At 44.2% G+C, this 25,760-nt stretch overlaps 1 protein-coding gene across 2 annotated transcripts in view; it reads right to left on the bottom strand.

Moving 5' to 3' along the window:
- Window positions 1-25,760, bottom strand: part of ENTREP2 (endosomal transmembrane epsin interactor 2) — a 978,998-nt gene that overhangs the window by 18,447 nt on the left and 934,791 nt on the right. For both annotated transcript variants that reach the window (XM_068272537.1, XM_068272539.1), the window contains one exon: window positions 16,748-17,073. In XM_068272537.1, the coding sequence (XP_068128638.1) occupies window positions 16,748-17,073 (326 nt within the window). The remainder of the gene's footprint in view (window positions 1-16,747; window positions 17,074-25,760) is intronic.

The following is a 25,760-nucleotide window of genomic DNA, read 5'->3' as shown; positions in this document are numbered from 1 at the left end:
TAAAAATGCTAATCCTGCATTCAAAACTTGCAAAACTTTTTCTGCTGTTATGGTTTGGAGTTATCACATACTTTAGGAGCACTGGCCCTAGTGCCAAACAGTTGAATGCTGGGAGTTCTTTTTATTTATAATATATTCCTCCTCTTCCATTTATTTCCCTGCCTAGCTGCTTATCAAAAACACCCTCTGATCACTTGTGTTTGCAAGCAAGGCTGAGGTGACTCAGTGATTGGATGTGTAAATAGAAAAAAGACAGTGCAGTTCCTAGTATACACCTCAGTGTGAGTGTCTGAAGACTATGGGAGGAAGGCAGCTAATGAATACACAATGAGCAAGAGAAGGGAGGGGGGAAAACAAGAGTCAGGGAGGATATGATGTCAGAATTAGCTTGGCAAGATGGCCACTGCCTAGAATAGGATTTTCTGCTTTTCCTTTATAACATTCACAGGAATCATTACCTGGATAGCAAACACTAAGTCCGTAAGGACAAGCCCTTTAGGTATGGGGAAAACAAGCAGGTTGCTTGCTGAATATACATAAGATATACAATATACCGATAAAATAGGTGCACTGGGTCTAGTGACACCTCAGTAAGGCAGTGCAAATGGTTCAAGAAGACCCAACTACTAATGGAGGTCTTTGCTTATCCCCAGCACTTATTTGTCTCAGCTTATCCCCAACACTTATCAGTCTCAGCTATTCCATAGAGTGGTCAGCATATAAACCTTACTGGCTCGAATATGGATGTACTGTGTGGCTTCCAGGTGCACTAGAATTACGAGGATAGCACAATACATCTGTTATGTAAGTAGAAGTAGTATTTATCTACTTAACTTATATATGTGTTTTTTTATTTCTAGGTTAGCATGGGTGTCGCTTGTTCTTTAAAGGACACCTTTAGCTTTCTCAAGAAAAAAAAAAATTACATACTCCCATGAGAAGAGGGAAGCCTTTCTAGTCCACTTTCAGTATCCTTGTTCTCCTGCTGCATCTTCAGGTCTCCTCAGAAGGCTTCGGAAGTATTCGGGTCTTAGGAGACCTGAGTATTTCCGGAACCCTCCAAGGAGAACCAAAGTCTTCTTCGACATTAAAGGGAATCTGAAGTGAAAATAATATGCATGTGTAGTACAGCTAAGAAATAGAACATTAGTAGCACAGATTTGAGTCTCATATTGTTTCCAGTACAGCTCTGCTCTGTTCCATAGTTTAAAATACAGAGTGTTGTTTGTAAACTGCAAACATGACACAATGATGCAATGTTATAAAAAAAAGCTATTTAACTGAAAATAAAATTATGACACTTTTCTTTGCTACTAATATTCTATTAATTATCTGTACTACACATACAATTAATTATATAAGTGTTTTACGCTTCAGCATTGCTTTAATGTTAGACACTGGAATGGGGGTCCCAGCGAGGGAAAAAGGTGATGCAGAGAGGATCAGGAAGGCTCTAAGGCAGGGGTAGGGAACCTATGGCTCGGGAGCCAGATGTGGCTCTTTTGATGGTTACATCTGGCCTACAGAAAAATCAGTAGGGGTTGATTCACTAAGCTACACTGCTCCAGCAGCACAGCTTAGTGTGGTAGCGCAATTAACATTTTCAAAGTAGGCACGCTACTGCTGTAGCATCCACTACTAACTTACTCGCGCTACCCCAAAACTAACGGCTGCTCCAATTGTCCCACTCTGGACCCTATCAGGTCCAGTGAATTTGTAGGACGAGATCTCCGCACTTTGGCCCAATAGGCTGCCTGTCAAGTGAAAGGCAGCCTATTGGGCCAATCAAAGTGCAGGGATCTCGTCCTACAAAGAGAATCAAACCCCAATTCAGCTAGCTAATTGTACAAGCTGTTAGGCCTAGTGCACACCAGAGCGGTTCGGCTGCAGTTTGCGATCCGCTTGCGGGTGCGGATCCGCTAGGGTAATGTATTTCAATGGGCTGGTGCACACCAGAGCGGGAGGCGTTTTGCAGAAACGCATACTCCCGGGCTGCTGCAGATTTTGGATTGCGGAGGCGTTTCTGCCTCAATGTTAAGTATAGAAACTGCAAACCGCTCTGAAAAACGGCACTTCAGAGCGGTTTGCCAGGCGTTTTATGTTACAGTAGCTGTTCAGTAACAGCTTTACTGTAGCAATACATGAAATCTACTACACCAAAAACGCTTCACAAAACCGCAAAACGCTAGCTGAAACGCTGCAGAAAAATAAGAAAAAGCGTTTCAAAATCTGCTAGCATTTTGCGGATCTGCTAGCGGTTTTTGGTGTGCACCAGGCCTTAGTCAGTATTTCTTCTGTCTGGTTCTCTGGGAAATTGCTGATGTTGCTGAAACCCAAGAGAAGCGGAGGACATGTCTGACACTTATGCTTCCCAGCGGATCAACTGTATACACATCACCATGGCAACAGGGAAGTGAGCCCCCTGCTGGGCACGCGCACTGTCCCAGTTTGAAACATATTGTATGGCTCTCATGGAATTACATTTTAAAATATGAGGTGTTTATGGCTCTCTCAGACAAAAAGGTTCCTCCTGACCCCTGCTCTAAGGGATCCAAAGCCTTTCCTCTTCATAGGGAATATTTTTATATGACTGCAGGTATGCTTTAAAAAGGAAGTATACTTTTCCCCACACAATAATGTATATGGTGCTCAGCAGGATTAAAACTGGTGCCACATGTGTATTGTTGTTTGTGCCGCAAGAGAAAATGTAGGGCATGTCCAGGGCCGAGCCTGGGCGGGTGCTGCGGGTGCAAGGTACCCAGGCGCCTGCCTCTGAGAGGCGCCGCCCGGCCCCGCTCTCACCCTGTGGCCGCCGCTCTCCCCCTGTGGCCGAAGCTTCAAGCTCCCTCCCTCTAGCCGCCGGCGCCGCCGCGTCAGACCTCGATCAGGCGGGCGGGCGCTAGGACCTCCGACCTAGCACGCCGCACTGATATGCGGAAGTGACATCACTTCCGCATATAGAGCGGGTGCGTCCGTCCGGCGCCCTTTTCCTGGTCGGGTCGCCCGCTGATTGAGGTCTGACTGAAGCTGCTGCAAGGTGAGGGGGGAGCGGAGGAGGTAGCGGCGGCGGCAGGGCGCGCTCCTGTCACTCACTACCTATCCTGGGCACAGATACCACCTGGCTACCTATCCTGGTCGCATATACCCCCTGGCTACCTATCCTGGTCGCATATACCCGCTGGCTACCTATCCTGGTCACATATACCCCCTGGCTACCTATCCTGGGCGCATATACCCCCTGGCTACCTATCCTGGTCGCATATACCCCCTGGCTACCTATCCTGGTCGCATATACCCCCTGGCTACCAATCCTGGTCGCATATACCCCCTGGCTACCTATCCTGGGCGCATATACCCCCTGGCTACCAATCCTGGGCGCATATACCGCCTGGCTACCAATCCTGGAGGCATATACCCCCTGGCTACCTATCCTGGGCGCATATACCCCCTGGCTACCTATCCTGGTCGCATATACCCCCTGGCTACCTATCCTGGTCGCATATACCCCCTGGCTACCTATCCTGGTCGCATATACCCCCTGGCTACCTATCCTGGTCGCATATACCCCCTGGCTACCAATCCTGGGCGCATATACCCCCTGGCTACCTATCCTGGGCGCAAATACCCCCTGGCTACCAATCCTGGGTGCATATACCCCCTGGCTACCAATCCTGGGCGCATATACCCCCTGGCTACCTATCCTGGGCGCAAATACCCCCTGGCTACCAATCCTGGGTGCATATACCCCCTGGCTACCAATTCTGGGCGCATATACCCCCTGGCTACCAATCCTGGGCACATATACCCCCTGGCTACCTATCCTGGGCGCATATACCCCCTGGCTACCTATCCTGGGCGCATATACCCCCTGGCTACCTATCCTGGGCACATATACCCCCTGGCTACCTATCCTGGGCGCATATACCCCCTGGCTACCTATCCTGGGCGCATATACCCCCTGGCTACCTATCCTGGGCGCATATACCCCCTGGCTACCTATCCTGGGCGCATATACCCCCTGGCTACCTATCCTGGGTGCATATACCCCCTGGCTACCTATCCTGGGCGCATATACCCCCTGGCTACCTGTCCTGGGCACATATACCCCCTGGCTACCTATCCTGGGCGCATATACCCCCTGGCTACCTATCCTGGGCGCATATACCCCCTTGCTACCTATCCTGGGCGCATATACCCCCTTGCTACCTATCCTGGGCGCATATACCCCCTGGCTACCTATCCTGGGCGCATATACCCCCTGGCTACCTATCCTGGGCGCATATACCCCCTGGCTACCTATCCTGGGCACATATACCCCCTGGCTACCTATCCTGGGGACATATACCCCCTGCCTACCTATACTGGGCACATATATCCCTGGCTATATATTCTGGGGACACTGTCTGTTTGTCATTATGTGCATTTACTGGTGAAAATCTCTCTTATTATGTGCATTTGCTGGTGAAAAGCTGTCTTATTATGTGCATTTGCTGGTGAAAAGCTGTCTTATTATGTGCATTTGCTGGTGAAAAGCTGTCTTATTATGTGCATTTGCTGGTGAAAAGCGGTCTCTTGTTATGTGCATTTGCTGGTGAAAAGCGGTCTCTTGTTATGTGCATTTACTGGTGAAAAGCGGTCTCTTGTTATGTGCATTTACTGGTGAAAAGCGGTCTCTTGTTATGTGCATTTGCTGGTGAAAAGCGGTCTCTTGTTATGTGCATTTACTGGTGAAAAGCGGTCTCTTGTTATGTGCATTTACTGGTGAAAAGCGGTCTCTTGTTATGTGCATTTACTGGTGAAAAGCGTTCTCTTGTTATGTGCATTTACATGGGGAAAAGCTGTCTCTTATGTGCATTTAGTGGGGAAATTTTGTCAGTAAAAATCTTTTGTCAGTAAATTTTTAGGTATTTGTCAGTAAAAAAATAACGTGAAAGGTTGGCAACACTGGCAGGCTGCGTGGCGCAACGGGAAAGATACAGGCAGCCCACCTCACGCTTGGGCTTGGCGGGGGGAGGAGCCGACGACAGCGAGCGAGAGTAGGGTGTCCGCAGGCAGCCATAAATACGCAGTGTGTGACTGCGTCGCACTCGCAGAGCCTCTCAGCCTGAGTCAGTCCAGAGACTAGCAGACTCGCAGGAAGCGAAAGCCAGCCAGGAGCAAGTCCATGGAAGAGGGGTAGGAATGGGGTATCACATGCATGCGGAAAGAGGTGGAAGGTGTGGGTGTGATTAGGCAGGACACGGGTGTGGTTATGTGGTTGGGCGCGGTAAATTTAACCACTACCATAGGCGCCAGAGAAAATCTTGCACCCAGGTGCCAGGCACCCCAGGCTCACCCCTGGGCATGTCACTGTAGTCACTGGAACAGGAGGAATCGGGCATAGATCTTCAGTAGGGAGATGTGTTCCAATGTGTGCAGAATCTATTCACCCGAAGATTTTACGTGTGTTTTCCCAAAGTGAACATATATCTGCATTTCACGTGCTACTCTCTATTCCTTTTGATTTAGGCATGGATATTACATTCGGTGTACAATGTCAAGGTAAGTAGCATAATCTGAATGTCCTGTTTTTCTCTGCACCTATGTAAACTCTCCTGCTTTAGTCTTGCTCCTAATCTAGACCTCACCCCCTATCTAGCACCTGATCTAGCAATGTCCACTAATAATACAAACTCTAGCCTAACCTTATTTTAACCTAAACTGTGCTAGAGCCAAAAGCCACATAGACAAAATAACAAAATACTAATTTGTAAACATTTTAACCACCACTCTGCTTCCAGACAGTTAGATTTCGTACATGTTAAGCTGGCCACTAACTGTCCAATTTCTAGCGAAAAATCGTTCGAGCAATCAGAATTCTGATTGGATTGGTTGTAAATAATCTCCATTGGTGGACACAATCGATTATGAACGAGTGAAAAAAATGCCGCCCCAATGAATTTTCGTCGAACGAAAATTTGGATTTTCTTGGTGGTCGTGATAGATAGGAAGCAATGATTGGTTAGTTGATGGTGTAGTGAACGATTTTTCATCCAATCAGAATTTCTGATTGCTCGAACGATTTTTCGCTAGAAATTGGACCGTTAGTGGCCAGCTTTAGATTCAGCCTAGTAGCATATTGTCCTTTGGAGAAAGGAGGTGCAGGGAGGTATGAGGCGTCTGAGGACAAAGCAGTATACCAAAAAATATTCAACTCGGCTGGCTGCATGTCATTCATATCAAGTCAAGCTCAAAAAAGGGGAGATGCCTGTTTAGACATCAAACTGATGGCTCGTGCAATCAGACACCGCCATTATTATGTGAATATAGAGTAGTATGGATACAGATTGTGGCAAAAGGACAGAGGCTATTCTACTGACCACATATGCTATTGCTCTGTTGTTGTTTCCTGATGAAGCGGAATCAAACCTGCAAAACGCGTTGCATTGTCCCCCGGAGTATGTAAATAAACTTTGTTGTATTTGACAAACACATTGACAATTTGTGTGTCTGCTTGGAGGAGGCAAGTCCACCACTGCTTCCTCATGTTTTGAAATTTTTAGATACTTTTACCCTTTGGCGCCTCTGTATCCATACTACGCTATATCAAGTCCACCTTTTTTCCTCATCTACAGAGAGCGACTTCTTAATCCTGAGTGAGGTCATGTCTAATCTCCCCACCTGCCTATACAGTGGTTACCTTTGAGGTAACCCTGCTTTGTGAGTATAGCTTATTACTCTATCATACTTCATTTCATCTACCAGTACACACTACAGTATATTTGACTTTTGGTGTCCCTACTCTGTATTATTATGTGAATGTATTTGGTAATGGCTGTACGCAAAAGGGACAAGACAATTTCCGATGCTGCATAAATGCAGACAAAAACTGAAAAATGTAATTGTCAAATGTAACAGTAATGAGGAATAAAACCAGTCACTTGCCTGATTTTATTAGCATCTGTTGCTAGGCACTCTATATGTTAATTCAATCATGCTACATGATTGTAAGTGTTAAGCTGATGATTTATGGACTAATTATTAAGAACAAATGAATTGACTTCCAGGTTATGTTTTTAAAGTATGTTCCTGGTACTCGCATTAACCTGTTGGCAAAAGGGTTGGAGCTCAGCTGCTGAATTCAAAGATCTCACTGCAATCTATCAATGGCACAGCATGGCACCCCTATGTGGCTTATGACCTGCTATCTAGAGACCACTGGTTTGAAAAATGAAACTCCATCAAAGAGCTTTGGGAGGGTAATAGTAACAAACTTCAGAAAAGTTGATTACTTCTTTCCATGACTACCCAAAGCATATCTCATCTTCCAGCTGATTGTGGGCTTAATATTGTCAGAAATGATAACTTTGGTCAGGTGCGCCTCTATTTCTTTTGACTCTGCAGATGATCATTTTTGTCAGGGTTGATATCCATCTGTTCATTGTACCCAAGAAAGATGGGTATGGTAAACCAAATACAAATGCTAGATTAAAGTCATTGCTAATGAACAATTCTCAATGAAACCACTGCCATCTACAAGTAATGTGATATGCAATAATTCTGTGTATACTGCAATGACATGGTCATTCACAACATTGTAGAGACTCAGAGAAACACATGTTCAAAGCACCTGCACCAATTATCATTCGTGATGTATCAGTATTTCTTCACACAGTCTGATATGAACAAGAATTTCCCAGATTCACCACGATAGATTGATGTGCCCAATAACTATTGTTTTAAACAGTCCTTGTTTCAGTGATTTTCCACTATATATCCCTTTACTATTTAATATGTGTGAAGACATTTCCATAGCATTGTAGTAATTTGTTAAGAATTGGGTAACATATTGTGTGCTTTTCTATCTTGGTATCTATTTTTGCAGAGATCTTGACTAGTGTTGGGCGAACATCTAGATGTTCGGGTTCGGGCCGAACAGGCCGAACATGGCCGCGATGTTCGGGAGTTCGAGCCGAACTCCGAACATAATGGAAGTCAATGGGGACCCGAACTTTCATGCTTTGTAAAGCCTCCTTACATGCTACATACCCCAAATTTACAGGGTATGTGCACCTTGGGAGTGGGTACAAGCGGAAAAAAAATGTAGCAAAAAGAGCTTATAGTTTTTGAGAAAATCGATTTTAAAGTTTCAAAGGGAAAACTGTCTTTTAAATGCGGGAAATGTCTGTTTTCTTTGCACAGGTAACATGCTTTTTGTCGGCATGCAGTCATAAATGTACTACAGATAAGAGGTTCCAGGAAAAGGGACCGGTAACGCTAACCCAGCACCAGCAGCAGCACACGTGATGGAACAGGAGGAGGACGGCGCAGGAGGAGAAGGCCACGCTTTGAGACACAACAACCCAGGCTTTGCATGAGGACAAGAAGCGTGCGGATAGCAATTTGCATTTTGTCGCCATGCAGTCATAAATGTAATACAGATGAGAGGTTCAATAAACAATAAACAGTAATTAGTGTTGTCCAGAATGCGCACGATGCGTGGGTCGCGTTCAATGCAGTCCTAGGCCGAAGAGGTCATAGCCTAGGGTCACAAAAACCTGTTTATTTGGGCAATTTCAATGGTGGCGAGTCTGACGTACATAAATCGCAGCAATGGCCGTTAGCAACATCTGAATCTCACGAAATGTCTCATGCAGGTAGAAGACATATTGTTAGACTTGGGCTCCAAAGATGGGATCCCTACATCTCTGCAAACCAGAGTTACAGGGCTCCAAATTTGGTAAAATCCCCCATAGGCTTTCATTGGGCCTCCTATTTACAGTTCCAAAATCTCACATCTTTTCAAAGGGCAATTGCTCAGCAGTGGCAAATTTTCTAGCATTGTAGGGACCCTTAGGGGGAACATGACTGGTGAGTTTCGGGCCCCTAGGCTAAAGAGGTCATAGCCTAGGGTCACAAAAACCTGTTTATTTGGGCTATTTCAATGGTAGTTATGCTGACGTACATAAATCTCAGCAATGGCCGTTAGCAACGTCTGAATTTCACGAAATGTCTCATGCAGGTAGAAGACATATTGTTAGACTTGGATTCCAAAGATGGGGTCCCTACATCTCTGCAAACCAGAGTTACAGGGGTCCAAAATTGGTAAAATCCCCCATAGGCTTCCATTGCCTCCCTATTTCACTTTCCAAAATCTCACATCTTTTCAAAGGGCAATTGCTCAGCAGTGGCAACTTTTCTAGCATTGTAGGGACCCTTAGGGGGAACATGACTGGTGAGTTTCGGGCCCCTAGGCCAAAGAGGTCATAGCCTAGGGTCACAAAAACCTGTTTATTTGGGCTATTTCAATGGTAGTTATGCTGACGTACATAAATCTCAGCAATGGCCGTTAGCAACGTCGGAATTTCACGAAATGTCTCATGCAGGTAGAAGACATATTGTTAGACTTGGATTCCAAAGATGGGGTCCCTACATCTCTGCAAACCAGAGTTACAGGGGTCCAAAATTGGTAAAATCCCCCATAGGCCCAATGAAAGCCTATGGGGGATTTTACCAATTTTGGAGCCCTGTAACTCTGGTTTGCAGAGATGTAGAGACCCCATCTTTGGAATCCAAGTCTAACAATATGTCTTCTACCTGCATGAGACATTTCGTGAGATTCAGATGTTGCTAACGGCCATTGCTGCGATTTAAGTACGTCAGACTCGCCACCATTGAAATAGCCCAAATAAACAGGTTTTTGTGACCCTAGACTATGACCTCTTTGGCCTAGGGGCCTGAAACTCACCAGTCATGTTCCCCCTAAGGGTCCCTACAATGCTAGAAAATTTGCCACTGCTGAGCAATTGCCCTTTGAAAAGATGTGAGATTTTGGAAAGTGAAATAGGGAGGCAATGGAAGCCTATGGGGGATTTTACCAATTTTGGACCCCTGTAACTCTGGTTTGCAGAGATGTAGGGACCCCATCTTTGGAATCCAAGTCTAACAATATGTCTTCTACCTGCATGAGACATTTTGTGAGATTCAGACGTTGCTAACGGCCATTGCTGCGATTTATGTACGTCAGACTCGCCACCATTGAAATAGCCCAAATAAACAGGTTTTTGTGACCCTAGGCTATGACCTCTTTGGCCTAGGGGCCCAAAACTCACCAGTCATGTTCCCCCTAAGGGTCCCTACAATGCTAGAAAATTTTGCCACTGCTGAGCAATTGCCCTTTGAAAAGATGTGAGATTTTGGAAAGTGAAATAGGGAGGCAATGGAAGCCTATGGGGGATTTTACCAATTTTGGACCCCTGTAACTCTGGTTTGCAGAGATGTAGGGACCCCATCTTTGGAATCCAAGTCTAACAATATGTCTTCTACCTGCATGAGACATTTCGTGAGATTCAGACGTTGCTAACGGCCATTGCTGCGATTTATGTACGTCAGACTCGCCACCATTGAAATAGCCCAAATAAACAGGTTTTTGTGACCCTAGGCTATGACCTCTTTGGCCTAGGGGCCCGAAACTCACCAGTCATGTTCCCCCTAAGGGTCCCTACAATGCTAGAAAAGTTGCCACTGCTGAGCAATTGCCCTTTGAAAAGATGTGAGATTTTGGAAAGTGAAATAGGGAGGCAATGGAAGCCTATGGGGGATTTTACCAATTTTGGACCCCTGTAACTCTGGTTTGCAGAGATGTAGGGACCCCATCTTTGGAATCCAAGTCTAACAATATGTCTTCTACCTGCATGAGACATTTCGTGAAATTCAGACGTTGCTAACGGCCATGGCTGAGATTTATGTACGTCAGCATAACTACCATTGAAATAGCCCAAATAAACAGGTTTTTGTGACCCTAGGCTATGACCTCTTTGGCCTAGGGGCCCGAAACTCACCAGTCATGTTCCCCCTAAGGGTCCCTACAATGCTAGAAAATTTGCCACTGCTGAGCAATTGCCCTTTGAAAAGATGTGAGATTTTGGAAAGTGAAATAGGGAGGCAATGGAAGCCTATGGGGGATTTTACCAATTTTGGACCCCTGTAACTCTGGTTTGCAGAGATGTAGGGACCCCATCTTTGGAATCCAAGTCTAACAATATGTCTTCTACCTGCATGAGACATTTCGTGAGATTCAGACGTTGCTAACGGCCATTGCTGCGATTTATGTACGTCAGACTCGCCACCATTGAAATAGCCCAAATAAACAGGTTTTTGTGACCCTAGGCTATGACCTCTTTGGCCTAGGGGCCCGAAACTCACCAGTCATGTTCCCCCTAAGGGTCCCTACAATGCTAGAAAAGTTGCCACTGCTGAGCAATTGCCCTTTGAAAAGATGTGAGATTTTGGAAAGTGAAATAGGGAGGCAATGGAAGCCTATGGGGGATTTTACCAATTTTGGACCCCTGTAACTCTGGTTTGCAGAGATGTAGGGACCCCATCTTTGGAATCCAAGTCTAACAATATGTCTTCTACCTGCATGAGACATTTCGTGAAATTCAGACGTTGCTAACGGCCATGGCTGAGATTTATGTACGTCAGCATAACTACCATTGAAATAGCCCAAATAAACAGGTTTTTGTGACCCTAGGCTATGACCTCTTTGGCCTAGGGGCCCGAAACTCACCAGTCATGTTCCCCCTAAGGGTCCCTACAATGCTAGAAAATTTGCCACTGCTGAGCAATTGCCCTTTGAAAAGATGTGAGATTTTGGAAAGTGAAATACGGAGGCAATGGAAGCCTATGGGGGATTTTACCAATTTTGGACCCCTGTAACTCTGGTTTGCAGAGATGTAGGGACCCCATCTTTGGAATCCAAGTCTAACAATATGTCTTCTACCTGCATGAGACATTTCGTGAAATTCAGACGTTGCTAACGGCCATGGCTGAGATTTATGTACGTCAGCATAACTACCATTGAAATAGCCCAAATAAACAGGTTTTTGTGAACCTAGGCTATGACCTCTTTGGCCTAGGGGCCCGAAACTCACCAGTCATGTTCCCCCTAAGGGTCCCTACAATGCTAAAAAATTTGCCACTGCTGAGCAATTGCCCTTTGAAAAGATGTGAGATTTTGGAACTGTAAATAGGAGGCCCAATGAAAGCCTATGGGGGATTTTACCAAATTTGGAGCCCTGTAACTCTGGTTTGCAGAGATGTAGGGAACCCATCTTTGGAGCCCAAGTCTAACAATATGTCTTCTACCTGCATGAGACATTTCATGAGATTCAGACGTTGCTAACGGCCATTGCTGCGATTTATGTACGTCAGACTCGCCACCATTGAAATTGCCCAAATAAACAGGTTTTTGTGACCCTAGGCTATGACCTCTTCGGCCTAGGACTGCATTGAACGCGACCCACGCATTGTGCGCATTCTGGACAACACCAATTACTGTTTATTGTTTATTGAACCTCTCATCTGTATTACATTTATGACTGCATGGCGACAAAATGCAAATTGCTATCCGCACGCTTCTTGTCCTCATGCAAAGCCTGGGTTGTTGTGTCTCAAAGCGTGGCCTTCTCCTCCTGTGCCGCCCTCCTCCTGTTCCATCACGTGTGCTGCTGCTGGGTTAGCGTTACCGGTCCCTTTTCCTGGAACCTCTTATCTGTATTACATTTATGACTGCATGCCGACAAAAAGCATGTTACCTGTGCAAAGAAACATGACATTTCCTGCATTTAAAAGACAGTTTTCCCTTTGAAACTTTAAAATCGATTTTCTCAAAAACTATAAGCTCTTTTTGCTACATTTTTTTTCCTCTTGTACCCACTCCCAAGGTGCACATACCCTGTAAATTTGGGGTATGTAGCATGTAAGGAGGCTTTACAAAGCATGAAAGTTCGGGTCCCCATTGACTTCCATTATGTTCGGAGTTCGGCTCGAACTCCCGAACATCGCGGCCATGTTCGGCCCGAACCCGAACATCTAGATGTTCGCCCAACACTACACGTGACCCGTTCGGCCAATCACAGCGCTAGCCGAACGTTCGGGGAACGTTCGGCCATGCGCTCTTAGTTCGGCCATATGGCCGAACAGTTTGGCTGAACACCATCAGATGTTCGGCCGAACTCGAACATCACCCAAACAGGGTGATGTTCTGCAGAACCCGAACAGTGGCGAACACTGTTCGCCCAACACTAATCTTGACTAGTGTTGCTGTTTGGAGTTCAGGTTAAGTGAAAAGTCAGAACCCAACAATAGTGGTGTTTTAAGGAAAATCTGAATGGCTCACCCATGAAGTCAAGGTCCTCTATGGCACCCTGTCGGCCCCCAGGGATGAACAAGAGACTTATAAAACCCCAAGGGCAGCAAGGGGAGCGAGCACTATATGGAGTGAGCGGTATAGTGGAGGGCACTATAACGGAGGACACTATAACTGAAGATAGTAGAATGGAAGAAACATATTTGCATGAGAAATCTGTAGCTAAATTTTAGCTGATTTGGGACATAAAGAAAGATAGGTTAAGGTGATATGCAGTACCTCCCTCTTTATGTTCATGCCTTTTAGCCTGATATTATGCCTGTACCATGTTTCTCTGAAATGTTATATTCTATGATGCTAGATCTACAAAAAACTGTACTGGATGTACCCTTCCTGCATACTATAATGTATTACTCTAAGTTGCATTCATTTCTGTGATTCAGTTGCTCCTTCTGTTATTTATATTCTATCCCTTGTGTGCTACTAAAAGCAGTGTTGTACGTTTTTTTCCCTGATTATTTTAATAAACCTTTGATTTGGTCAAAAAAAGAAAGCACTGTAACAGGGTGGTTCCATAATTGTGGACACTATTAAATAACTATCCAACACACTATATTGGGGATTAATAATAGAGATTAGAGCACTATCAGGGAGAGAGCTATGGAAGACATAAGGTCTGTTCATGTTAAGTATTATTTTTGTTTATTTACAGTATATTACTGTTTTCTGTATTATTCTGCAGCTACAGCATGTAACCCAGGTTCCCATATTCATGCCCACAATCTGATGTCACCAAATGCACTGTTTGCCATGGCTTTCTGCATGTTTTCTTCTTATGCAGTAACACACTATGCATACTGCATTCTTTCGCTCTGAAGCTATGCCTTAATTTTCCCATGCAGGGAGGTAGTGAGGGAAAAAAAATTCTTCCCAGCCTGGTAACTATTTATCCTAGAAAATACCCTGGATACTGATATGGCTACTTATTCATGTGGTACCCAGATTGTTGCAAATGGTTGTTGTTTGGGCAAAAACCGAGCTATTAAACAGCTCAAAGACAGCTTGGCCCATATGCAGTTAACCTTTTCTCCTGAATTTTCTCCTAGGAGATATTTTTTCATCTTCTATTTTAAATAAATATAACCCTGCATTTCAACTTTGCTCTAAAACATTATTAACAGCATATTATATGCAACCAGCATTTTTTTTTACTAGACCAGCATTGGAAGGGTTAAACACAGAGGTTTCAATTTCCGTGGAGAGATATGCAGAAGTTCAGATAGATACATTTAACTAAATAGAATGTAACAAGTGAGAAATGTTACACACTCTTTGGCTGTCCTCCAGCTCCTTCTCAGTCAGAGAGTGAGTCACATTCAACACTTAGATACATTTATGTAAACAAAGTGTATCTATGTCAGCTTCGGATGCGTCTGCATTTCTCTCCAGGAACTTTAAAGCTCTGTGTAACCCTTTCCATGCTGGTCTAGTAAAAAAAATGCTGGTTGCATATAATATACTGTAAATAATGTTTTAGAGCAAAGTTGAAATGCAGGGTTATATTCCGCTTTAAATAACTTTTCAGTACTTTGCAACTGATAAAGTTCAAAGTTTGTTGCAGTTAGCATTCAGTTTAGAGGCAGTGGGGGTGAGTTCCCTGGAGTTGAGAGGTCCAGGGCTCGCCCGCCCTTCCCTCTAGATATCGCATGGTGGTTTGGGGGCCCCAGCCAGTGAAAGAGACTGGGGCCCCCGGCTGCCGTGCAGACCAGTGTTTGTGACCTAGTAGAAAACTAGGGGTCAAAAAGTCCTGATCTCTTTTTTTTTCTTGGGAGGGGGAAGCAAAGGTACCCCATTTCCTCTCTCAGGGTGCTGTTGCAGTGTATCGCTATCTCACCCTGCCCATTGCTCTTGTTGTTTACCACAAGTTCAACAGTGGTAGTTATTAACAGTGTTCCTCTCCCTTCCTTAAAGGGACACTTAAGTCAAACAAAAAAAATGAGTTGTACTCACCTGTGGCTTCCAATAGCCCCCTGCAGCTGTCCGGTGACCTCGCCGTCTCCCACCGATCCTCCTGGCCCCGCCGGCAGCCACTTCCTGTTTCGGTGACAGGAGCTGACAGGCTGGGGACGCGAGTGATTCTTCGCGTTCCTGGCCACAATAGCGCCATCGATGCTGCTGTAGCATATATCATGTACCATATAGCAGCATAGAGGGTGCTAATGTGTCTGGGAACGCGAAGAATCACACGCGTCCCCAGCCTGTCAGCTCTTGTCACCGAAACAGGAAGTGGCTGCCGGTGGGGCCAGGAGGATCGGAGGGAGACGGCGAGGGCACCGGACAGCTGCAGGGGACTATTGTAAGCACTAGGTGAGTAAAACTCATTTTTTTTTTGTTTGACTTAAGTGTCCCTTTAAACCTCTCTGACACTGCAGCTGTCCTTGGCAGGTTTAGATGCTCCATATCAGTTCTTTGTGATGAATAACATGGCCCAATGTAAAACCTATACTAGGGCCCACAGCCCCTTAGCTACGCCACTGTACAAGGATATAAAAGAAAATGCATTAAATGCTTGCAATGTAGGTACATGATTTAGAAGATTTAAAAAACAAAACAAAAGCTGAAGTTTCAGTTTACAGATGGTAGGATGTCGGAGTATGTGAATGCATTTAGTAATAGCTGCACACAGAAGGGACAAGCGATTTCAGATGCTGCATAAATGCAGACAAAAATGGAACATTAATTGTCAACTGTAACTGTAATGAGGAATAAAAACAGTCACTCGCCTTATTTTATTAGCATCTGTTGCTAGGCACTCTATATGTTAATTAAATCATGCTACATTATAGTAAGCGCTGGGCTGATGATTTAGGGACTAATTATGAAAAACAGATGAGCCAGCTCCTAGGATATCCATGCAAAGCATATCCCTGCTTCTCACATAAAAATGGTTATGAAGAAGGTACAGGGAGATCTTGGAGCTCAGCTGGTGAGTTTGTGGATAATCAGGTGTCACTAAAATATCACTGTAGGTGGTGCAATGTGACACCCATGTGTGGCTTATGACCTGCTATCTGGAGACCACTGGTTTGAAAGGTAAATTGCATCATAGATATTTGGAGATTTGGGTGCCCAATTTTGGCTAGTAAAATTTACCAATATTCTACACTTTAAAGTATAAATTACAATAGTAAAATATTGGTAAATAATACCAATACTTTACTACACTTTAACTTACCTTTATTTTCACACAGAACCCTCCCTTACTGATACCTAACCATAACCATCCTCACCAATCCTAAGCCTTGAAACACCATCCCCTGTGCCTAACCTCAACTGTCCTCTCCCATACCTATCCCTTAAAATAAAAAACCCACACACAGCTAAACGTAACCGTACGCGCCATGCCTAACTTTAACTGACCCCCACCACAATTCTGATAATGTTAGGTAGCCAACCATAGTCACTATCATAAATATACCAATATATAGCAGGCACTGAAGGCCCAAATTTCACAGTATCCACAATTATTATGGCCCCTATCGCAGTACACACGTTTCTGCTGATAGTGGGCACCCCAATTTCATATTAATTCGTTTGCATTATGACATCTGTTCTTACCTGGTCTATAATGTTGGCACTAAAGATTGCCTCCTCCATGTGCCTTTCATCTGACTTGATGACAGATTTAATACTGTTAACAACATGCTGCACTTCTGGAGACAGGTGACAATTTGAATGTTCCAGAAATTTTGCCACTAATATCTTAGTGTCCTTGTAAGCTTTTAGGTCCACCAGAGAGTTTGGTCTCTCTTTGGAGAGGTTCTTCAGAGCTTTGGGCTTGATGCGATGACTTCCTTTTCTTATATCTTTCTGCCTTCCCAATAAAAAATGGTTTCCAGTCTCCTGGCAAGCAGATGCAGTCAGGTGAGGATAGGAACAGGGAGCTGGAAAGAAGAAGAAAAAGTCATGAAAAAAATTGCTAAAAATGTATACATTAACAGAAATCTGAATTGAGATGGATATGAAAGCTGCCATATTTATTCACTTATGCTCGTGTTTTCATATAGTTCGCTGAGCAGCCAGTAGCAAATATGCTCGTGTTTTGGCTTTTATAAGTTTTATGTTCCCCAGCTGTGACAAACATGCAGCCAGTGGAGTGGAGTCAGAATGCTTTAACCTGCATCTGCAGTCTTGGTCATGGACACAGCAGATATTGGCCAGTCAGGCATACGTACAGCAATGCAAACAATCACGCCTTCAATATTTCATTACATCAGATCACCTTTAAAGACAAACCAGTAGGGGGACACATTAGAATCTGTAAGATTGTGTGGTGTCTGGTGTGATCCACTAGAGTTGATCGGAACAGCTAACAGGGCAGCACGGTGGCGTAGTGGTTAGCGCTATTGCCTTGCAGTGCTGGGTACCCGGATCGAATCCTAGGCTAGCCAGCTCAGCATCTGCAAGGAGTTTGTATGTTCTCTCCGTGTCGGTTTCCTCCGAGTACTCCGGGTTTCCTCCCACATCCCAAAAACATAAAGATAAGTTAATTTGATTCCTCCTAAATTGGCCCTAGACTATACATAGCGCTGTGTAATATGTCAGCACTATATAAATACTTAAATCAAATAAAAAAATAAATAATATGGGAAAAGGGGTTGTTGACTTGGGAGGGGGGGGGCAAAGGACCACAAATTATGTACTGCTTGGGGCCACAAAAACCTTAGCATCAACCCTGAGCAAGTAGAATATAGCCTGTGTGCACACAGCCTAAATTTCATGTTTGAAATGCCAAATGAATCATCAGGAGGATGCAAAGTCGACATGTACAATAAATCACTGTCAAAATAAATCCCAGGTGAATATTTACCAGATCCGTTATATTCTATTCACATCTTTACAAAATAAGCATTACAGCTCCATTCATGCATGTCACAGAATAATTCAGCTGAAAGTAAATGGCTGGGCTGGTTACAACATGTGATTTGTAAGAAGATCTGAATTTACTCAGCTTCTTGAATTTTGACATGTTCACAGTGCCATGCAAAAACATCATATCACACTAGGGAAAATATAATTCGTAATGCTCTGTACATTGTCATATCATAATAGCCTTTCTATAATCAAGAGGTTAAGAATGAAAACTTGCATTTCAAATACAGGTTTTACCAACACTTGGCAGATCTATCTGAAAAAATAAGAATGTTTGATAAAGGAGACATCATTAGCTAGTTTATTAGGTGAGTGAGCCAGAGCAGGATCATATACAAGGCAACCCAGGCAGGTGCCTGGGGCCTAGTTAGTGTCAAGGAGCCCAAATGCTATCTCCTCTAGTCCATATTCCACCTCTACTTGCCCTGGTCCTATTTAATCTTAAAGGACCACTATCGCGACAATCGTAAAAATTAAAATACATGTAAACACAAACAAATAAGAAGCAGGTTTCTTCCAGAGCAAAATGAGCCATAAATTACTTTTCTTCAATGTTGCGCTCACTTACAGTAGGTAGTAGAAATCTGACAGAAGTGACAGGTTTTGGACTAGCCCATCTCATGGGGATTCATAGAGTTTTGTTTAGTTTCAAATGCACGTAGTGAATGGCAGTTGCTCTGTCCAACTGTCACAAAAGTGTACAGTGAGCAGGGAGGCTGGCCAGCATCATTGTATAAATCCCTTTCAGGGAATGTCTTTATAAAAAAAGAAAAGCCTTGCTGAGAATCCCCCATGTAGAGATGGACTAGTCCAAAACCTGTCAGTAATGTTAGATTTCTACTACGTACTGTAAGTGACAGCGATATGGGAGAAAAGTAATTTATGGCTTGGTGAAAGGATCCGCTCCTCTCGGCCGCAGTATGGTCTGAGGCGACGAGTCAGGTAGAGTCAGCTGACACTTAGCGGGGGTTTATTTTAATAATATGAAATTATAGTTTCTGACCCTGCCTGGGATTGAACCCTGGTCTCCCACATCAGAGGTGGTGAGCTTGACCACTGTGCTATGGTTAAAACTCTCAGAAAGCTTTGCTGGTCAGCATTGGGTGGGTCAGCTGACCTGTTGTGGTCATCTGTTTCAGCTGATCTCACTGTCAGCTGATTTATGCCTGCGTGTGATTGGCTGTTGTGTGCATGTGGCCGGCCACTGATTGGTTGCATGTAGTATATAAGTCTGCTGAGTGCTTCCTGTCATTGCCCGTGAAAGCGTTAGCTAGTCTAGCTGCTGGGTGTGTGTATCCTGGTTGGAAAACTATTCTTTATTGGATTACTTGGATTTTTGACCTCTGCCTGATTTTGGACCTTCCTTGCTCGCTGCCTGAACTGACCCCGGAAACTCTCGACTACTCTCTTGCCTGCTCCTTCTGTACTGCGAATCTCGGATACCTGTGTATGACCCCGGATTGTTATTGGACTCTGCTTTTTTTTTTTGTGTTTGGTGTTGGTGATCTATCTATACCCACCCTGCATTCAGCCTCAATATCTTGCGCCCTAAAGGCCTGGGTGTAACCGAAGTCGGGCAGGTGTTGTCTCTCACCTTCCGTTCAAGCGGGGACGCGCCACACAAGGCGAAGATGGCGGAGGTAGATTGGGACATTGTGGCTGATTCGTGGGTGGATAGGTTGCCAGGCCTTACACTTAGTTTACTCTGGAAGAAATGTACTTCTTATTTGTTTACATGTACTTTAAATTTTACAATTTTTCACGATAGTGGTCCTTTAACCCTTCTCTGGAGTGAATCATGGAGGGTGAAGGAAAGAGAGGATAAGGAAACCTCCCATGATGCCTCTTGTCAATGAACTGGGAAGCAGGGTGGCGTAGTGGTTAGCGCTCTTGTCTTGCAGCCATGGGTTCCCAGTTCGAATCCCAGCCAGGTCACCATCTGCAAGGAGTTTGTATGTCTTCCCCGTGTCTGTGTGGGATTCCTCTGGGCATCCAGTTTCCTCCCACATCCCAAAAACATACAGATAAGTTAATTGGCTTCCCCTAAATTGACCCTAGACTACGATACATACGCTACACAATGCATACCTAGACTATGATACATGCACTACACAATACGTAGACATAGGAATATGGTAGGGACTAGATTGTGAGCCCCTCTGAGGGACAGTTAGTGACAAGACTATATACTCTGTACAGCGCTACGTAATATGTTGGCGCTATATAAATACATAAATAAATACAATGATTAACAGTAGATAAAGTATTGATTTTACAACTATATAGTTGTGTGGTGTACCATTACATACGTGCATTCTAGAGGATTTTCTACAGATCATCATTGAGCAGGGCTGAGAATTGGGTGTTTGTGGGGGTGAGGTTTGTATCTGTGCTTGGCTAGGTAAAATTCAACAATATACTTTTTTCCCTAAAGATGCCAGATATAGTGGATTGACTTACCTACTGACATTCAGTTTTTGGCTGATCCTACTCTAGCAGGCAGAGTCACCTGAAACGGCTCCAATTAACAGGAAGTGGGCCATTCCTACATAAAAAGTGCAGTTTTTGCATAATGACATCACATTGTTAAACTTATGTTTGATGAATATGCTGCATTCACTGCAGAACTGATTTTCTCTTGCTCATCCCTAATTAACATATGAAGGAATACCATGCCATTATTAACCAACTGCTACCTGACCTGTAACTACAGCAATTGTGGTTGTCAGAGGAGAACAGCTAGCATAGAGAAGCAAACCATATCTTATTAAGGTAAAAGCTAAGCTGTGACCCTTTACTTGCCATGGTTTAAGGAAAATCTAGCTTGTGCATATTACGTGGTGGGCTTGTTAATTTTACTGGCTTTAAAATAAATCTCAGGAGTCAAAAAACAATATAAAAAGGAATGAAAACAGCATCATTTGTAATGACAGCAGTTATTAAAAGCAAGCCATAAACAGGTATTATACGAGTAGAAATTAATAATTCAGTGGCCATGGGGGATCTATCAAACAGCAAGGTTAAGCATTCACAACCAATTGCTGAAACATAATGAGTAAGCACATCAATTTTAAAGGCATTGCAGTTAAAATGTAAGCAAAGGCTCCATAAATCAATACATAGCAAACTTGTTAATGGCTTGTATTGCTTTCATTGTGACTGTAAAACAATCAACTTGTCTAATAAGAAAATGGAAAAGTCTGGAAATCCCTGAATTTGTGAACTGAGTTCAGTGAGGTTATTTTGATAAGTTGTGAAGTTAAAATATGATCCTTATAAGACACCCGTCTCCTAAAATTACTTTTTAAGATATTGCACAGTTTTATTTTATGTTTAAACTTACTTTTTAAGTTTTAACGGTTTTATTGATTTTGCTCAATGACACAATCATTGAAGTATACCAGAACTAAAATCTATGAACTATTGACCCTTTGTATCTCTTTCCTGCTCTCAGAAGCCATTTTCTGCTAGGAAAGTGTTTTATAGTTGGAATTTCTTATCAGTGAGGGTCACACTGTAGTCACTTCCTGTCAGGATTGAGTCAGCCACTTGTATACCTGATATTAACTCTTTTAGGCAGAGAAAGAAAAAAAGAAACACAGCTTAGTTATTTGTGAGCTAGGCACTGTACATACACATGTCGATCTTATCATGTTACATGTCACCTCGGGTATCCTTTAAAGAGTGACTGGTCAACCACAGGCATTAGTTGCTAGTTGATCATGCAGGTGGCTTCTTCTAAAAAAAGACAGCTCTATGACCAGTAATACTTGCCTCAGAGTCAGGGTCAGGAGTCCTTCACGCTCACTCTCTAGTTGTCAGGGACTTGTACTTAGATCTGGGAAGGGGCTCAAAGTGGGTGCCATAGGATGCCAGCAATGGAAAATAGGGATAGTATATACCGGTACTAATGTAGAGTTTTAAGAGAAGTTGCACTAGGTAGGGCACCAGTTCTCCCAAATGCAGCGTTTGAACAGGTCAAAGCAAGGGCTTTGCTAGGTTCCTAGAAAATCTAGTGCACCTCTTGGCACCAACAAAAGAGGAAGTATGCAGTGGGCACGGCCAGATAAGTTGCTCTGTGATACACACAGTCATTTAAGACATAAAAAAAATAGACATTGTATGTACAATTTTGAACCAGCACTTCTAGAATCTTAGATCATGATTAAGAAGCATATTTCCTAAACAATGGTTAGGCAACATGTACTGGCATACAACATAATCAGACAGCATGTGCCAGTACCTCTAAATGATAAGGTTAGGAAGATGATACTCCAACAACATAATTAGGCTGAGTGTTCCCATAAATAACAATAATTGACAGTGTTCCCTGAAACAGCATAGTTTCTCAGCTTGTACCTCAAAAGAACACACTGAGGCAAAGTGTCCCCCTCAAATAACATAATTTAAAGGGAAGGTTCAAGCAAAATAAAAAAATGAGTTTCACTTACCTGGGGTTTCTACCAGCCCCTTGCAGCCATCCTGTGCCCTCGTAGTCACTCACTGCTGCTCCAGTCCCCCGCTGGCAGCTTGCCGACCTCGGAGGTCGGCGGGACGCATTGCGTACATTTTTACGCATTCCCGCTAGTGCAGGAACATTAACACATACAATTTTACGCATTACTGGCTCAATGCGTACATTTTTACGCATTAAACCACTAACGCGTAAAATTGTATGTGTTAATGTTCCTGCACTAGCGGGAATGCGGAAACACATACGCAATGCGTCCCGCCGACCTCCCAGGTCGGCAAGCTGCCAGCGGGGGACTGGAGCAGCAGTGAGTGACTACGAGGGCACAGGATGGCTGCATGGGGCTGGTAGAAGCCCCAGGTAAGTGAAACTCATTTTTTTATTTTGCTTGGACATTCCCTTTAACAGAGCGTGCCTTCCAAAATAATATGATAAAGTAGAGTGCCCAACCAAATATAAATAGGCAGCTTGTAACCTCTGCAAAACATGTGTTAGTGTGTACCTTAAAACATAACTAGGTAGCATGTCTGTTAAAAAAAAATGACAGCTGTGTATTAGCACATATCACTCTGCATCACCCAATCCTATTGTTATAGCCCAGGGCAGGCTTGTTGCCCTGCTGCCTGCTGTGTATCACATAGACACATATAGGGAAAATAACACCCTAGTCCCATGGAACTGTTGTTCTATGCACCATGATTAGGGATAGTACCATGGGTCTTGAATAAAATGCCCTAACAATTCACCTGTGTCAAAGTGCAAGACACAACCCCTATCTTGGGAAAGGGAGGAGTCAGAGCTGATTTTTTAGGTCTTCAAAATTGGTTGCACTCACTTGCATTTCTAAGTTGTTTATAGTTCTCTTTAAAATATGGGCATTTGTTGAATAACTGTTGATAACGTAGTTTACATATGTAGCAGAAAACATATTAGATGACTGACAAAAGGTATCCTCTTTCTGGGTATGTGACTAGCAATTAACAGCCTGTATTTATTTTTCATACCATTGACCTTCCAACATTAGGATGTGTAGCTACATCAGGCTGACTGACATTTTTTAACAGTGCTACTTATCACCCATGATGCTACTAATTGTTAACACTAAGATCATAGTGACTAGTGGTGAGGGCAGTTTCTAGGCTAAATTGGACCCAGGGTGAGGGTGTAACAGTTGTGGCCCCCAACTTGTGAACATTATTTGCGATTTAGTATTTCGGCCCCCAGCATAGGTATCCAGGTATAGGTAGCCCCAGTATACATAGCCAAGCATAGGTGTCCCTAGTATAAGTATCCAGGTATATGTGCCCCCTGTATAGGTAGCCAGGCATAGGTGTCCCTGTATAGGCTGTATAGGTAGCCAGGCATAGGTGCTTGCAGTATAGGTAGCCAGGCATAGGAACCAGGCATAGGTGCCCCCAGTCTAAGTAGCGAAACATGGGTGCCTCCAGTTTAGTTGGCCAGGAATAGGTGCCCCCAGTGTAGGTTAGCCAGGCATAGGTGCTTCCAGTATAGGTAGCCAGGCATAGGAACCAGGCATAGGTGCCCGCAGTATAAGTAGCGCAACATGGGTGCCTCCAGTATAGTTGACCAGGAATAGGTGCCCCCAGTGTAGGTTAGCCAGGCATAGGTGCTTCCAGTATAGGTAGCCAGGCATAGGAACCAGGCATAGGTGCCCCCAGTCTAAGTAGCGAAACATGGGTGCCTCCAGTTTAGTTGGCCAGGAATAGGTGCCCCCAGTGTAGGTTAGCCAGGCATAGGTGCTTCCAGTATAGGTAGCCAGGTATAAGTGTCCACAATATAGGTGATGGAGGGGGGAACTGCAGCCACACTGGGACTTAGCCATGGGGAGGGGGGGGCAACTTTTCCCTCCCTCTCCTCGGGGCCCCCCTCCATGCTCCCCCCTCCACTGCAGTAAGCACAGCAGGAAGTCTCATAGAAACAATTCACCTCCTTCCAGGCTCCAAGTGAAGTTCACTCCTGATTAGCAGGAAGTAGTGAGAGTAAGAGGTGTTGCAGACAGATAATTTTTTTTATGTGGAACTGATGTCTCTATTGCATGCAGTTCTTAGCACCTGTGTACATGGGCTGAAAAGTGCAAAAGCTTAGCCTGTGCTTTGCATTTGGAGTATTTTGTTCTCCTATATACAGGATAGGTGCTGCTTGGTTCAGAGCACTTGCTCTGTCTCGACATATGTGAGTATACAATTCTCGTTTTTTTCTGCAGGTTGCTCCCAAGTCACATAGCATACTTGTTCCCCTTTAGACAGGACCGGATTTACTATAAGGCACTGTAGGCACGTGCCGACAGGCGCCTGATAATGGAAATGCACCTCACTCCCCTCCCCAGGTGCCTCCCCCCATATGCATAGTCCTGATGAAGGCAGGGGGAAATGAGAGGTTACTCACCCTACTCTCGGCATTCCACTGCCAAGATCCCCCTTCAGTCAGGGCCACCTCGAGCTACTTAGTACTGAGGGTACCACTGACTACCTAATAGTAAGGGGCACCTGTAGCTACCTATGACAGGCAAGGGAAGTAAGGGAGAAGTGACAGCTGGGGCGAAGTCTAGGGTGCCAGAACATCTGTGCCTATAGGCTCGTGTGAGGTAAATCCGGGCCTGCCTTTAGGCAAATGGAGTAACGCGTGAGAGAGGTTAGGGTGGGTACCATGAGAGAAGCCTGCACAAGGCATCTTTGCTAACATGTATTGCTGATGTTTCTATTGCATGCAGTTCTCAGCACCTGTGTATATGGGCTGAGAAGCACATAAGCTTAGTCCGTGCATTTGCGGCAGGCGGGAGTGTTTTGTTCACCCATATACAGGACCGGTGCTGTTCGGTTCAGAGCACTTGCTTGTTCGCTACCTATTTGAGATCACAATTTATGCACCACATGCAGTATCAAATGCATTATACAAACATGTGCTACCCATTCATTCCTGGTATAATAGTAACCCTCACTGGCTATTAATGTTTCTGATACAAAAAGAGAAAACAGCTCATTCTCAAGGGCATAGCTTCTATAAAAAAAGGAAATACATGTAACAAAGAAGTAAATACCATGCTACATACTTTCAAAGGGCATACCTCCCATTATGTGTCCTTATGTGACACTTGGATAAAACAGATATTTGAGTCTGAAGGATGTTCCATCTGTACAGGATAATTCAAGGTTTAATATTCATTGGCCTCCTAGAAATGTCAGCTGTATATCACTGTACTTAGCGCAG

The sequence above is a fragment of the Hyperolius riggenbachi genome, chromosome 3 (assembly GCF_040937935.1).
Source record: "Hyperolius riggenbachi isolate aHypRig1 chromosome 3, aHypRig1.pri, whole genome shotgun sequence".
In the NCBI taxonomy this organism is placed as follows: domain Eukaryota; kingdom Metazoa; phylum Chordata; class Amphibia; order Anura; family Hyperoliidae; genus Hyperolius; species Hyperolius riggenbachi.
The sequence above is the reverse complement of the archived record's forward strand: the minus strand, read 5'-3'. Positions and strand labels throughout refer to the sequence as shown.